The 17,538-nt window shown below is 41.4% G+C and overlaps 1 protein-coding gene across 1 annotated transcript in view; it reads right to left on the bottom strand.

Annotated features, from left to right (window-relative positions):
* The window catches only part of LOC124625715 (lazarillo protein-like), a 33,354-nt gene that overhangs the window by 8,209 nt on the left and 7,607 nt on the right, over window positions 1-17,538 (bottom strand). Inside the window, exons 3-5 of the mRNA XM_047149191.1 lie at window positions 11,649-11,782; window positions 1,130-1,218; window positions 253-342 (exon numbers count right to left, since the gene is read on the bottom strand). Of these exons, the coding sequence (XP_047005147.1) occupies window positions 253-342; window positions 1,130-1,218; window positions 11,649-11,782 (313 nt within the window). The remainder of the gene's footprint in view (window positions 1-252; window positions 343-1,129; window positions 1,219-11,648; window positions 11,783-17,538) is intronic.

Genomic DNA, 17,538 nt, shown 5'->3' with positions numbered 1-17,538 from the left:
CATCGTAATGACGCTACTAGCGTTAGTCTTATACGACTGGCGAGAAATTTGAATAGACATCCTCTTTCAGATGTAGAAACACGCCTACCATCTTCTGTTTATATCGCATAATTCTGTCTTGGTGTTGGGATTATTTTCTACGTCAGTGTATGCTGTTGGTGTTTGCACTGTTTCCATTATGACGTATCTGTTATTCAGTATACTTCTATCGTCTGGTTGAGTGGAACATATGACAAATAAATAACTACTTACTGTTGTGGAGAAGTCCGATTTTGTTGCACGACCATAAAACAGCGTAGGCGTCATAATCCGATTCGAGAATCATCACTGCACCAGAAAAATCTGCAAATGAAATTTATTGTGAACAGGTGTTTCTTCATGCGTAATAAAAGTCACAAGAAAAACAGTACTGATGGGGAATAAATCGGGATCTCTCTTGTTCTGTGATTGCCGGAGTGTAGTCGTAACCTCCAAGACAGAGTTTATTTTGCTTCAGTGCCGTCTCATCCAAAACTGTGTGTCATTCCCTGTGCTCACTATTTTCTGCATATGATAGGCCAAATTTCCTTGCCTTTGCAGGGAACTATGACGAAACGCCTGCCAACAGTATCCCAAATTACTGTCACTCAACGTTTCCTCAGGGTTCGCCAAGACATGTAAATGAAAGATGACTGGCGACAAGTTCCCGTTTTAGACTTCATTTACAACTGTCAAGCAGTAGATAACGTGGAAGAGAATGTGCTTCACTATGTTTTGGAGAGACTTATTTGTCGTATAGTAATCATGTTGATATAGGGAATCTTTGATAATTATCGATTATTTCAACTATAAAAATTAATACCTTTCCTTCATTTTTCTTTCAACACATGGATTAGCAGCTAGTTGTTTGATACTCATCAGACGGTAAGTAGCAATATTTTTTCTTTGGGCTGTTGGCGTAAAATGACTGCGCTCCTTGTCACTTGAAATATTCTTTTGAAAAGTTTCCGTGCATCCTGAGTGAATTGGTAGATAGTAGCGCATTTTAGCGTAATAGCCTGTCATTGAACTAAATTGGCGGAGACCTCTTACGTGTCAGTATGGTGCAAATCGCTGTATCAATCGTCCAACAAGTGTGGTTCCCACTTACTTAGCTCAGGGTAGGTGACGGTGAAGCGTCCGCTGCCATCACCGCCGAACTCAATCGCAGTACCTTTGATGGTATCCTGCTGCCAAAACCTGAGAACAAGAGTATCAGAGAAACATGGCATAATCGAATTTAAAAGCCCTACCAGTATACATTTTACATAAGTAATACATACAGAAATGTCGATGAGCGTTTCTGAACAATTTCACCAAAATTTTAATCAGTTATTGATTCTTACTCTACTTTTATTGTAATCGAGCTGATACGTAATTCGGGCAATGAAATATGACAAATTTTAAGAACTTAAAGTCTTTCAATACAGCATATCGACCCCCGAGATATTGATTGATATTGATATGTCGATATCAAAATGGGTTTATCTAGTGCCGATATTTTTATTTTATATTATATTTATTTGCAATTTTCGGTAAATATCTGGAATTTTTTTTAAAAATCATAGCAGAACATAATTTTACTTTCACTTTGTGTAAGATTCTTACTACATTTTGACCTTTCATCACGTACAGTCTTTCTCTTTGATGTGTGAAACAAGCATGGGTGGCACAAAGGTAGTAGTCAGATTTCACTGGGACGGGGGAAGGGGGGGAGGGGGGGTGGGGCGGCGGTGAATGTACTAACAAGATTTTCGATGTAAAGAAGTAGCACACCAGTTACGTTAAAACAAGTGTGCTACTTCTTCACAATGCCATTCTTCAAAAACAGTTGCTAAAAATGATGAACAAGAATCTGAACAACAAGACTGGTCTCCGTGCCGGGTGGAGACGTGTGGGGGGAAACGCTGACGTAATCGCTGCTCGGCGCTACCAACAGAAATTGCAACTTCTAGCTTCATCACGCAATTTTCATACATCAGCGTGAAAAAAGCATTATTCCGACATGTATCCAATTACAAATGAATAAAATAAGGTATGAGAGGTTCACTGGAATAAAATACTGCATGACAGTGCACCATGTAAACAATTGTTAATTAACAAGACAACAGTCGACCAAAATAGTATCGGAATACAAGCTTTTCATCTACACAAAGCCCCAATATTAACTTACACGTCTTGAAATTATGTGTTTTACTGTCAGCTCTTGCTCTGAGGGAGGATGCTCGCTTCTTGAGGTGCGGAATACGTAATACTGAATCATTACTTAAATACACAACATTAAAACCGGCAGTATATTTACAACGTGCAGCCGATATTAGTAAAGGCAGATATGTTGGTATTATTTCTTTCGATATATTGATACTTCCTAACGATGTATGGAGGGCGGATAATGATATTTTCTAAATATCGATTGATGGATTCGCGATATTTTTTAAGATATCAATAATTCTTGTTACACCATGGAAGTCGTCAGGGTTTTTAATATGCAATGTATAATGTCTCGCTTTCCTACAATTTTTATGAAATAAACACTTTTGTAGATTTGAAATTAAAATATGTACTGTTCTTACAATGGATACTGCTACAACAGTACATTTCTAATATTATCGGAAAGGTAGACATTGCATAATGTTCATAATAAAATTATTCCGTAGGCATGATGTTGTACTCATCTGTTTAACAGTTTCAGATTCGAGGCGCTTTTCTTCATTGTTCAGGGGTGAAATAGGTCCAAATTTCGTTTGATCACAATATTTTCTAATTTATTACACATTTGTGGTTCTTGTTAGCAAACCAACATTTCATAAAGGAAATTCTTTTATTACTAAAGAGAACATGTTTATAATTGCTGCTTTTTTCATGTTAACTGCAAATCACAGAACGTGGATATAAACACACGAAGCAATACTTTCTCATACATGTTGCCTATTACTACTTGAGCCAAAGACAGATCACTTCGTGCACAAGTTATATAGTAGATGCCGTTTCAACGATTTTCGAACATCGAGTGCCGACTGTAGCGCGCAATTTCATCTACATGTTTGAACATAGCATTCTCGAATGTTCCAGAAACGGTAATGAGTCGAATTCCTTTTCTGTTTTTAAGTTGTGTGTAATTTAAGCAGAACCCTATTTTTTAAAGTTTGCAAAAATGAAAAGATAAATTTAATAACGTAGTTTGCTTTAAATGACTGAAAAATATAGTTTTTGAGATTTATAAATTTTTCACGTGCTTAAGGCAATGAATATTTGATTTTTTCTACCACGTAATTGTGTTCATGAAAAATTACGTCTGTTTTTGGTATACATAAACAATTTTCTATTTATTGGTCAAAAAACATCTGTGAATAATTACGTAAGTGATCTGCCGGCAATTACCTGAAATACATGGCCTTTTTGGTAATTCATGTTTACACACCATCAATGCTGCGTATGTGTACAAAATTACAGTGACATTTGACCAGATCTTCTGGGCGAGTCACTTTTCCCCATTTTATTCCTCTTTTTCTTGAATATAATTTGGTATCACATATTTTAAGTTAGCTAAAATCACAGTGTAGTATTGATTCTACAACTGCTTCCAATACATACTCTGGAAACCACTGTGAAGTGCAAGACACAGGTTAATTAACACAATACCGCATGCTCGAGTACTTCCGTCGCGTATGGAGCACAGAGACAATGACTGCTTAAAAGCCTCTGTGCATAATGAAATTTATCTAATTTGGTCTTTCTTCCCACTATGAGAGCGGCACTCAAAAACCCGAGGAAGATCTCTAGACTACTCACTGAATACTGGTCTTCGGAATTCTGTAAGTGAGCTTTCTGTGAATAATTTGTGTCTGTCTTCAAGAGTTTGCCACTTAAGGTTTTTCAATATTTTCGTGAATCTCTCCTATCAGTCAAACAAATCTGTAACTATTCTAGCTGTCTTTCTTTCTATGTGTCAAATATTCTCTGCTTGTTCTATCTGTTATAGGTGCCACACACTTCAGCAAGATTCTTATGTGGAATGCACAAGTGATTTGTTAGCAGAGCTCTTTGTAGACTAACTGCATTTACCAAGTATCCTGCCTGTGGACCGAAGTCTGCCACTTGCCTTACCTAACTTACATGATGATTCAATTTCATATCCCAACAATTTGTTGCACTGACGCATTTGTATGAATTGACTGATTCAGATTGTGAGTAACTATATTGTAGCCATCCCCTACACTTAGAACTACTTAAACCTAACTAACCTAATGACATCACACACATCCATGCCCCAGGCAGAATTCGAACCTGCGACCGTAGCAGTCGCTGGGGTTCCGGACTAAAACGCCTAAAACCGTTTGGCCACAGCGGCCGGCATTTACTCCATCAGGAAGCAGGTACACGACTCGTGTTGTCTGTAGTTCAACCATGCCTAGACGGTCAATACCACGGTTCGATCGCGTCCGCATTGTTACTTCGTGCCATGGAGGGCTCTCAGCAAGAGAAGTGTTCAGGCGTCTCAGAGTGAACCAAAGCGATGTTGTTCGTTTTGTGAATTGTATAATTCCACATAGGTGTACATTACTAGGCAGCTACCAACCTTTTCAATCTTCTGAAATATTATCAAGATCTGGCTGATTATTTCTGCAACTTATTTTCAGACATATTTCGTTACAGACGACTGCGTTTTCCGCGAAAACTTTGAGGTTGCTATTGATACAGTCCATAGAGACATTATTATACAGCATGAACGATAAGGGCCGTGTTACATTCCCCTGGGCCATATTAAAGTTAGTGATAATTCTGTCGATGACTCTCCATTAAAGACAACAAAATGCATCCTCCCTACGAATAAATCCCCAGTCCTGTCACAAATTTTGTTTGATGTCCCATACAGTCGTACTTTTCTTACTAATGATTAGTGTAGCATCATGCCAAATGATTTTCAAAGCTCACGAAATACTGATTCCACTTTGATAGTGGACTTTAGAATTTCATGTGAGAAAAGCGCAAGTTAGGTTTCATTAGATAAATAGTTTTGGAACCTTGGCTGGTTGGCTTGGAGGAGATCACTCATTTCGTGTGAATCATTATTTCTGGTCTCAGAATATGTTCTAGAATTCCACAATAGCTAGGTGTCTATGAGGTAGGATGGTAGTTCTGTAGTTCTGTGGTCCACCTTATCCTTTTCGTAGACTGGTGTAACCTGTGCTTTCTTCCAATCAATGTTCACCTCTATTTTCTTTTGTTTCAGGGATCGACACTAACTGAACTCACTATCGATTGACTGACTAAAACTAAACTCTTCGCGAACAGACCATGAAGGCCCAACGGTACCGACCATCCTCAGCCCGCAGACGTCAATATATGCGGGTATGAAGGGGCATGTGGTCAGCACACCGCTCTCCCAGCCGTATGTCAATTTACGAGACCGTAAATTGACTCACTGAACATGACAAATATCAAAAGGTTGTCTTATGTCTATGGATCTCTGGCCGACGTTTGTTTAGTATTTCGCCAACATGAGTGGCTGGTATTGTCAATCAAAGGTTCATTCTCTATTGCTGGTGGCAGACTGAAGTTGAACCCACAGAAGGAGATTACACGCCTCTGTCACATCAATGTATGAGGGCTTAACCTTAGTCGGTAGCATTGTGGTTCTGCCACTGTTACCTGCAACGGCCGTTCGCTGCAGCACAGAAATCCAGGATCTGAAACTTCCTGGCAGATTAAAACTGTGTGCCGGACCGAGATTCGAACTCTGGACATTTGCCTTTCGCGGTCAAGTGCTCTACCGACTGAGCTACCCAAGCACGACTCACGCCCCGTCCTCACAGCTTTAATTCCGCCAGTACCTCGTCTCCTACCCTCCAAACTTTACAGAAGCTCTCCTGCGAACCTTGCAGAACTAGCACTCCTGGAAGAAAGGATATTGCGGAGACATGGCTTAGGCACAGCCTGGGGGATGTTTCTAGAATGAAATTTTCACTCTACAGTGGACCGTGCGCTGATATGAAACTTCCTGGCAGATTAAAACTGTCTGCCGGACCGAGACTCGAACTCGGGACCTTTGGTAGAGAACTTGCCCGCGAAAGGCAAGTAGCATATTATGCAGCCTTCTTCCTTCATTATTGGGCCACAGATTTAGCGTAGTATTTTCCGCTCAAAGATACTTAGCGCACTTTTGTCATGTTCTGTTAACGTCCGTACCTCTGACCCACATGTGATAACTGGGTTTTCTTGTAACAAGGCTATTTCTGAAGAGCTGCATATTTACCAATTAAGCTCTGTTTCCTGCTTGTATTCTTTCCATTACAGCCTTTCCAATACTGTTATCATTTGTTATTAAGGCTCCCAAGTAGTTAAAAGAGGACACGCCTTTGAGGCATTTCAAAAATGGTTCAAATGGCTCTGAGCACTATGGGACTCAACTGCTGTGGTCATAAGTCCCCTAGAACTTAGAACTACTTAAACCTAACTAACCTAAGGACAGCACACAACACCCAGCCATCACGAGGCAGAGAAAATCTCTGACCCCGCCGGGTGAGGCATTTCCTATTGATGCTTAGGTCTTTAGGGGCTATTCTGGTCTCAGATTGTGACGTTACCATATGTTTTGTTTTGTACTCATTTACCATGAGACCAATTTTTAACGCTTCTGCTACCCAGATGTTCCTTGTAGTGTACTTATATTTTTTCCTAATATATCAATGTCATCAGCGAATACACGTGTCTGGATAGTTTTCATAAATTTGCTGATTTTATTTACTACACTATGCACGGCTATATTGAATAGCACAGTGGAGTGACTATCACCTTACTTCACGCCTTTATCAATGTGAAAGCTTTCACTTGTTTTGCTAAAGACCTTTGCTTTTGCTCTTGCCTCTGTCACTGTCATTTTGATTCGCCTTATTAGTTTAGCACATATGCCAACTTTTTCCAGTACTCTGTGTAGTCCTTGTCGGTTTATCCTGTCAAAGGCTTGTTTAAATTCGATGAATAGGAAATGCAGCTCTATATCACATTCATAGAAATATCCCATAATTTATCTTATCACAGATATTTGATCAGTTATTCCTCTATCTGGTTGAAAGCGACACCTATATTCCCCTAATATGTCTTCTGTGAACTTCTGTATCCTTTCATTTAATATTCTTGTGAAGATCTTATAAACTCTGCTTAGGAGTGTCATACCTCTTCAGTTTTCACGTGCTATTGTGCTACGGTCGCAGGTTCGAATCCTGCCTCGGGCATGGATGTGTGTGATGTCCTTAGGTTAGTTAGGTTTAAGTAGTTCTACGTTCTAGGGGACTGATGACCTAAGATGTTAAGTCCCATAGTGCTCAGAGACATTTGAACCATTTTTTTTCCCAAGAGCTCGACTGTTTTTGGTCTTGTACGCAGCCTGAGAGACCTATTGTAGTGTTGGATTTTTTGCCCCATTGGCAACATTGTCTGATTCTAGCTCCACTCTTTCCTCCTGTGCAGTTGTCTCTTCATCTTCTAGGCTGGTATTTAGTGTATTTTTGAAATACTGCGCCCGTCTTCCCACTAGGTGTTCTTCCTCCCTTATCATTTTCCTATCTTTACTGGAGCATACCATTATATTTGGCTGGGATCTGCTCCTTTATTTTGCCTGCAGTATAATTGAACTTTTTTATTTCACATTCTTCCTTTAACTCTCCTAGTTCTTGAAATTTCTTCTTAGTCCACTCTCTTTTCTTTCTCTTGCATAGTCTGTTAGCTCTTCTCCTTAATTCTCTATATTGTTTCACATTAGTTTTGGTTTCTCTGTGCAGCACTTCCATCCTTGCCCTGTCCTTTTCCTCTATTGGTGATCTGCAATCTTCGTCAAATCATTCCTGAGTTCTTCAGTCCCTTCTTATGGCTATTATTTCTTCTGCAGTATCTTTAATGGCTTTTAAGGTCCTGCTCCACCTTTCGTCTACTCCTTCTGCAGTCTTTTAATTTCTCAACTTTCTAATTAGTGCTACTTCGCACTTTTTTACTTCATCAGGAATTTTCTGTTTGTCAGAATTCCAGTTCGTCTTCTTTTCTGTTCTGTTTCCATTTTTTGTTTATCAAATAGTGGTCTGAGTCACAGTTTTGTCCTCTGCAGCTCCATGCAGCTATAGCTGACGTCGAGTGGTGTGAAATCAGTAAAAATATGGTTAATCTGATTGACCACTCCATTGACTGCAGATTCCAAGTACCCAGATGGACCCTTTTGTGTAGGAAGCAGATACTTTTAATAATCATGTTATTCCTTGCTGCGAATTGGCGTAGTAAGTCTCAGTTCTCGTTGTTTTCCTCATTTGATGAATATTTCCAGAAACTATATTAATGTTCATTCCTCCATACTTTTGCATCAAAATCTCGTACTACTAACACCAGGTCTTATTTAGCTACTCCACAGCATGCTTTTTCCAAGTGTTCATAGAACTGTTGTTTTCTTACATCCTGTTTTTTCTCTGTTAGTCCATGTGCATTTACTATTGATATATTCCTAAATTTACCTCTTAGTCTGACCCTGCACATCCTTTCGTCCATGGGTTAAAATCCTTATAGGCTTTTCCTAACTTTCCTAGTTTTTATAAACCCTGTTCCGAAGTGGCCTGTTCTTTCTTATGGTCCACTATGTACCAATGAGTACTCCAGTTTATCTATCTGTCCATTTCCTTGCCGTCTTATTTCCTGTAGCCCTATGACATCATAATTAAATTTAAAAATTTCACTGGCTATTTCTTTAATTTTTCCAGGCTGGAGCATTGTTCTCACATTCCATGATGTTGTTGTCAGATCCTTCATCCGTTTCCATTGCCGGGGTCGTGATACATGTTTTCCGTCCAGTTTCCAAGGTTTCTGCTGAATTTCCATAATATTCTTTTTTTCTTACAGCATGTCTTTATTAGTCCCATGCTCAATGCCTAATACATATTAATATACATAAAGATTTAAACCTTCGAAATGCCTTATGTAAATGAATAAACAGTGACTGATAACAGTAAATTTGTAGTTTCATTCCCTATACAAGTCACAAACATGACAAGTAATTCAACATAAAAGACGTAAAGCTTACAATGAACAGATACTGTGTTCTGTACTGCTGCAAATGGACAATGCAGGTTGTTGTTGTTGTGGTCTTCAGTCCTGAGACTCCATGCTGCTCTATCCTGTGCAAGCCTCTTCATCCCCAGTACCTACCGCAGACTACATCCTTCTGAATCTGCTTAGTGTATTCATCTCTTGGTCTCCCTCTACGATTTTTACCCTCCACGCTGCCCTCCAGTACTAAATTGGTGATCCCTTGACGCCTCAGAACATGTCCTACCAACCGATCCCTTCTTCTAGTCAAGTTGTGCCACAAACTCCTCTTCCCCCCAATTATATTCAATACCTCCTCATTAGTTACGTGATCTACCCATCTAATCTTTAGCATTCGTCTGTAGCACCACATTTCGAAAGTTTCTATCTCTTCTTGTCCAAACTATTTATCGTCCATGTTTGACTTCCATACATGGCTAACTCCATACAAATACTTTCAGAAACGACTTCCTGACACTTAAATCAATACTCGATCTTAACAACTTTCTCTTCTTCAGAAACGCTTTCCTTGCCATTGCCAGTCTGCATTTTATATCCTTTCTACTTCGACCATCATCAGTTGTTTTGCTCCCCAAATAGGAAAACTCCTTTACTACTTTAAGTGTCTCATTTCCTAATCTAATTTCCTCAGCGTCACCCGACTTAATTCGACTACATTCCATTATCCTCGTTTTGCTTTTGTTGATGTTCATCTTATACCCTCCTTTCAAGACACTTTCCATTCCATTCAACTGCTCTTACAAGTCCTTTGCTGTCTCTGACAGAATTACAACGTCATCGGCGAACCTCAAAGTTTTTATTTCTTCTCCATGGATTTTAATACCTACTCCGAACTTTTCTTTCGTTTCCTTTACTGCTTGCTCAATATGCAGATTGAATAGCATCGGGGAGGGGCTACAACACTGTCTCACTCCCTTCCCAACCACTGCTTCCCTTTCGTGCCCCTCGACTCTTATAACTGCCATCTGGTTTCTGTACAAATTGTAAATAGCCTTTCGCTCCCTGTATTTTGCCCCTGCCACCTTTAGAATTTGAAAGAGAGTATTCCAGTCAACATTGTCAAAAGCTTTCTCTAAGTCTACAAATGCTACAAACGTAGGTTTGCCTTTCCTTAATCTTTCTTCTAAGATAAGTCGTAGGGTCAGTATTGCCTCACGTGATCCAATATTTCTACGGAATCCAAACTGATCTTCCCCGAGATCGGTTTCTACCAGTTTTTCCATTCGTCTATAAAGAATTCGTGTTAGTATTTTGCAGCTGTGACTTATTAAACTGATAGTTCGGTAATTTTCACATCTGTCAACACCTGCTTTCTTTGGCATTTGAGTTATTATGACAATGCAGGTAGGAATGGAATAAACAGTAGCATTGACCAAGGGAAAGCCCTCAAGCGTTGGCGGAACATGTTTTGCACGTGTTGTCTCCAACGGCTGACCCAACGGTGGCCAACATCTAGGAGGCAGTGGAAGACGGCACATGCGAGCCAGAAAGTGTGCTGGGGCTAGCTCGGGAGAGGAGCTGCGAGACGAACCCCCAGCGGGAAAACTCGGCCCCCAATAAACATCAGCAACACGCCAGTAGCAAAAACGCCACAACCGCTGTCGGCGCCGAAGCAGCGTAATACAAGCGCCGCTGTGACCAGCGACGACCTGGCTTCACAAACCGCCTCCCTGAGTGCAGTTCTCAGCAAGGTTTCCAGTCCACCACCAGTAACAGAGACAGCCATTTCTGCTGGCGAAATGTCAGGAAAAGCGTTAAACAAGTGTTGGTCGAAGATCCCCGAGACATTAACAAGTTGCCACGAGAGCTTCTAAAAAAACACTCTTAATGTCCTGAAAATATTATTTTTTTTAATCACAAACCAGTTTTCGACTTCACCGGTCATCATTGGGTAAGATTTAAATGTCGCAAACACAGATAAAAGGACCTCTGACTTACGCAGATATTAGCGACAGATTGCTAACGAAGGAAAGTATTACTTTTTTGTGTTACAAAGGAAATCACTACAGTTAAAAAATCATAACAATAAAGTGAATTTTTCTATTGCTTTACTGTAACTCAACAGAGAGAAAAAAGAATCAGTGTTTTCTCATGTAAAACTAAGCTAGTGTACCAAATTATCAAATACAGTTTCATAATTCTCACTGTTAAATTAACTTTCGGATTCGCGAATTTTGTAGATTTCAGAGGAACTATTTTAACCTGTTTATCAACTGTAGCGATGTATAATTAAAAACAATATAATACTTCCCTTATTAAACTCTTTTTATCAGTAATAGCTACGTAAATCACACATAATTTTATTTGTGTTTGCGATATTCATTGGTCACCTGATGAACTCCTTTGAAGCTGGAAGTGAAAGCTGGTTCATGATTAAATAAATAATAGCCGTAGAAGATCAGAAATGATTTTGTCTTTGTTAAGCTACAATTATTAGGCAACATTATTTTAGAAATACTTATACAAATATTTATGTAGCACTCCGCCTGAGTTGTTCAGAGCTCGTAATAAGAAGAGGCAGATAAGAAGGGGGAAATGCTTACGCATAGTTGAGCATGGAGGCGGTGATTTGGATGGTGCTGTTGTCGGCGGCGCGTGCTAACGTTGCAGTGACGCACTTGCTAAACAGCTCGATGTTATTGAAGTAGCGCATGTACTCATACCACGTGCCCAGCATCTGTCAACAACGGCAGCAAGAGTGTGGTGTAAATATCTGAAAATAGCTGCAAACAATGTAAGATCTGTCAAGGGAACTGTGATATGTTACACGACAAAGCGAACCATAGACGTGGCGGTGGTGAGAAGTCTCTTGATCTTACGACTAGGTCCAGCTGCGTTCCTGTTCAAAGTAGTTCATGCTGCCAAGCTGTCGCTGAAAACTTCATGAGCGGCCGCTAGAACTTGCTGCTAACGTCATTAAATTTTAGAGCTCAGAAATTGCAAAACAGGCAGGAGGAACACAATATGAGAGAGAGAGAGAGAGGAGTTGGATTCAAGTATCCATCTCAAAGAAGAAGCGAAGTGCACACAACAAATATCCATTGACTATATGAGTTAAGTATGATATTAGGCAGTAATTTCTGCGCTGTTATTAACAATGTAAAGAAAGGCAAATTTTGCGAAAACTTGGCAGACTTTGTCCACAGAAGCGGTACTCGAGGCTAGCAAGGAAGCTCTGAGAAAAATTGTTCTGTGTATGGGATTTAGTTTTAGAGAGTGCAAGAATAAGGAAGAGGCGAAGAATTTACACACAAAAAAAAGATACATCAGAATTTTATGAGGAAATGAAGCATCAGAATCAAATCAGCCATTGATTTATTCAGACAAATTTTTCTGCGAGTATATGTCATAGCAATTGTGTCCGAGGAGCATTACTAAACAAACGTGCTGCCTAGTACTAACTCTATACGAGTTATGAACACTCCCAATTTTTTTTCTCAAACTAATCACACGTAAGCAGTGAAGCTTGTGTTACTTCTTGGCGTAATCTCCCAGGAGACTTACACTACATTTCAAACGTCAACGCCATAATTTCATGGCTCCTCTGAATGCTTGTTTTGGAGTCTGGCTCGACAAAGAGGACAACCGCTGATGCAAAAGCAGTATGACTAGTGAATGTGCGACCATGGAGAGCGTGTTTCGTCATTGAAAACAGCTGAAACTCGCTAGGAGCCATGTTAGGTGAGTAGAAAGCACGAGAAAGTGCTTCAAAAATATTGTCAAAGGAAACCACAGTGCCGCGTTCGGACAATGCTCTGGTGCATTGCCTTGATGAAAGAGAATACGGGCAGCCTTTTCCGGCCGTTGCTCACGCAACCCTACGCTTGTTCTTCAAACCATCTTGGCAGTATTCAACTGCCACCATAACGCCCTTTGGAAAGCAATGAGTAAAGATAACTCCATCGCTGTCTCAGAAAATGGTCACCAACCTTTTTTCAGCACTGTCACTTATTGTTTTTTATGGCAGTTAGGATAAGTGCTTCCATTGAATTGACTGACGCTTCGTTTCATGATTGAAAATCGGCTTCTATGCCTTATCAATTATCGCAATCGACGAAAATAAAGCCGGCCGAGGTGGCCGAGCGGTTCTAGGCCCTATAGTCTGGAACCGCGCGACCCTTACGTCGCAGGTTCGAATCCTGCCTCGGGCATGGATTTGTGATGTCCTTAGGTTATTTAGGTTTAAGTAGTTCTAAGCTCTAGGGGACTGATGACCTCAGAAGTTAAGTCTCATAGTGCTCAGAGCCATTTGAACGAAAATAAAGTCTCATTCATGCTGTCATCGTACAACAACATTGCCTGGCAACATAGCACGTGTGCAGCCTTTTGGTCATCCACCAGAATTCGCAGAAACCACCTGGAGGACCGTTTTCACTTTTTCTGGTCTTCATGCAGGATTGCGTGCGCAGGATCCAACTTTGGAAGTGACTTGTTCCACACTCATTCGGAAATTCACTAAATCAACTTCCTCCACTCGCTCGATCATGTAGTCCAACCGCGGGCCGAGATTGTCTTCGTTTGTTCTCACTCATGTTCCACCATCTTTGGAGAGAAGCACCCACGAGTGCACTTTAGACATATCCATGACATGTATCACCACGCGTCTCGCTCAGCTGTAAATTAATTTCAGTCAGTATCACACCACGCAAATGCAAGAGACGAATTATTACCCACTGTACATGAAATGAAAACGCCACCATTTTAAGTATCAAAGACATTCATAACTCTCGTAGCACCCGCTAGAGAACAAGGCGAGTGCACGCTTATTTTAAAACGAGCTGCATGTTCCTATGCACAGACCAGTAAAAAAAGGTGCCATAACTTGAACGCATCTCGTATAGCCGAGTAGCAGCGCTCCACTTGCGAGAACATTGGAGTATGCACACATCGCACCCGTCGTCCTCTCCCTGTGTCTGGGTCGTTATCATGACAATGCTCCAATCCTGGCCAGGTCTTACGTTCGCTGCGCCGGGAAATAAGTTATTACTAGTACTGAGGGATCTTTACCTACTGGCATAAACATACCGTATTGTAGCAGCTATTAACAGTTTGTCCCATAGAGCAAATCACACCATATTTACAAATACGAGACGTGACTGTGAGTGAATCTTGCACTCTGCAGTTGTGTATACGTGCTATTGTGCAACTTCTTGGCAGACTAACGTGGAATGTCAGACTGGTACTCGAATCCGGGGCCTTGCGTTTTTCAGGTCATGCTCTTACTAACTTGGTTACCCAATCACGACTCTGGACGCCCACTCGCAGCTTTACTTCTGTCAGTACAGCTGTCTTACGAGGCGCATTCAAGTTCTAAGGCCTCCGATTTTTTTTCTCTGGACTGGAAAGAGATAGAAACATGCGCATTGTTTTAAAATGAGACCGCGTTCATTGTCAATACGTCCCAGAGATGGCAGCACCGTACGGCAGATGGAATTTTACCGCCAGCGGCGAGAATGAGAACTGTTTTAAATACTTAAAATGGCGACGTTTTCCTTACTTGAACAGAGTGCAATCATTTGTTTTCTGAATTTGCGTGGTGTGAAACCAATTGAAATTCATCGACAGTTGAAGGAGACATGTGGTGATGGAGTTATGGATGTGTCGAAAGTGCGTTCGTGGGTGCGACTGTTTAATGAAGGCAGAACATCGTGTGACAACAAACCGGAACAACCTCGGGCTCACACAAGCCGGTCTGACGACATGATCGAGAAAGTGGAGAGAATTGTTTTGGGGGATCGCCGAATGACTGTTGAACAGATCGCCTCCAGAGTTGGCATTTCTTTGGGTTCTGTGCACACAATCCTGCATGACGACCTGAAAATGCGAAAAGTGTCATCCAGGTGGGGGCCACGAATGCTGACGGACGACCACACGGCTGCCTGTGTGTCATGTTGCCAAGCAAGCATGAATGGGACTTTCTTTTCGTCAGTTGTGACAATGGATGAGATGTGGATGCCATTTTTCAATCCAGAAACAAAGCGCCAGTCAGCTCAATGGAAGCACACAGATTCACTGCCACCAAAAAAATTTCAGGTAACCACCAGTGCTGAAAAAATGATGGTGTCCATGTTCTGGGACAGCGAGGGCGTAATCCTTACCCATTGCGTTCCAAAGGGCACTACGGTAACAGGTGCATCCTACGAAAATGTTTTGAAGAACAAATTCCTTCCTGCAGTGCAACAAAAACGTTTGGGAAGGGCTGCGCGTGTGCTGTTTCACCAAGGCAACGCACCCGCATATCGAGCTAACGTTATGCAACAGTTTCTTCGTGATAACAACTTTGAACTGATTCCTCATGCTCCCTGCTCACCTGACCTGTCTCCTAGTGACTTTTGGCTTTTTCCAACAATGAAAGACACTCTCCGTGGCCACACATTCATCAGCCGTGCTGCTATTGCCTCAGCGATTTTCCAGTGGTCAAAACAGACTCCTAAAGAAGCCTTCGCCGCTGCCATGGAATCATGGCGTCAGCGTTGTGAAAAATGTGTACGTCTGCAGGGCGATTACGTCGAGAAGTAACGACAGTTTCATCGATTTAGGGTGAGTAGTTAATTAGAAAAAAATCGGAGGCCTTAGAACTTGAATGCACCTCGTACTTTCCAAACTCCACGGAAGTTCTGCATACCTTGGTGGACTAGCTGTCCTGAGAGAAAGTGCTTCTAGGAGAGCTAGCCTAGTAAGTGATGCAGGAGAACTTCTGTAGAGTTTCGAAAGTAAGACAGCGGTATTGACAGAAGTAAAGCTGTGACTAGGCGTCCTGAATGATGTGTATGTAACGCAATACGTCGGTCTGTTGGCATATACACTGAAGAGCCAAAGAAACTGGTACACCTACCTAATATCGTGTAGGGCCCCTGCGAGCACGCAAAAGTCCCGCAACAAGACGTGGCATGGACTCGACTAATGTCTGAAGTAGAGCTGGAGGGAACTGACGCCATGAATCCTGCAGGGCTGTCCATAAATCCGTGAGAGTACGAGGGGGTAGTGATATCTTCTGAACAGCACGTTGCAAGGCATCCCAGATATGCTTAATAATGTTCATGTCTAGGGAATTCGGTGGCCAGTGGAAGTGTTTAAACTCAGAAGAGTGTTTGTGGCGCCACTCTGTAGCAGTTCTGAACGTTTACGGTGTCGTATTGTCCTGCTGGAATAGCCCACGTACGTCGGAAAGCACAATGCACATGAATGGATGCAGGTGATGAGACAGGATGCTTACACACGTGTCACCTGTCAGAGCCATATCTCGACATATCAAAGGGCCCATATCATTCTAATTGCACACACACCCCACGCGATTACAGAACTTCCACCAGCTTCAATAGTCCCCTCCTGACATGCAGGGACCACGGATTCATGATGTTGTCTCCATACTCGTACACGTCCATCGGCTCGATACAACATGAAACGAGACTCGTCCTTCAGCTCCGAAAGCCCATATTGATGATGTTTCGTTGAATACTCCGCACGCTGACGCTTGTTGATGGCCCAGCCTTGAAATATGCAGCAATTTGCAGAAGAGTTGCAGTTTTCTCACATTGGACGATTCTCTTCCGTCGTCGTTGGCCCCGCTTTTGCAGGATCTTTTCCGGCCGCGGCGATGTCGGAAATTTGATATTTTACAGCATTCGTCGTATTCATGGTACACTCGTGAAATGGCCGTACGGGAAAATCTCCATTTCATCGCTATCTCGGAGATGCTGCGTCCGAACGCTCATGCGCCGACTATAACACCACGCTGAAACTGACTTAAGTCTTGATAAAATGCAGTTGTAGCAGCAGTAACCGATCTAACAATTGCCTCAGAGACTTGTTGTCTCGTATAGGCGTTGTCGACCGCAGAGTCGTCATCTGCCTGTTAACATAGCTTTGTATTAGAATACGCTTGCCTACTACGGTTTCTTTGGCTTTTGAGTGTAGCTGAATGTATTATGTGGCGTATAATTTGCGTTCAAGTTTTGAGTTATGTGTAGCTGCTGTAGGTGTCCAGTTGAATGTATTATGACTGGTACACGATGGTGGAAATGATGGGAACCCTTCGTTAGATCTCTGTATAGAATATTGAATTTTAGTAGTGTACATTTGGTTGCGGCAGAATTGAGTTTTAGTCGTTATGTTTACCACGAGACTTCTAGAGGTGGTTTAAGTTTGATGCGTGGGTGTTAGGACAATTGCCTTTCAGGATGTTCTCGTGTGGTAGTTGGTTTCAGAAATTTCTCTCATCATCTAAGTATTCGGGCGTTTGCTCACAGAAACAATATTTCTCTTTATTACATACACGTTCTGATCATTGCAGTAGAACTTTGAGTAGCTTTATTACAGGCGTTTTAACAATACATACGCCCACAATGAAAAATCAAATAAACGGTTCCCAAAATATCTTTATGTCCTGAATCATTTGTTATTGTAATGAATAAATTAGATTTCGGAATCTTG

Source organism: Schistocerca americana, chromosome 1 (assembly GCF_021461395.2).
Source record: "Schistocerca americana isolate TAMUIC-IGC-003095 chromosome 1, iqSchAmer2.1, whole genome shotgun sequence".
NCBI lineage: Eukaryota > Metazoa > Arthropoda > Insecta > Orthoptera > Acrididae > Schistocerca > Schistocerca americana.
This window is presented reverse-complemented; position numbering and strand designations above follow the sequence as displayed.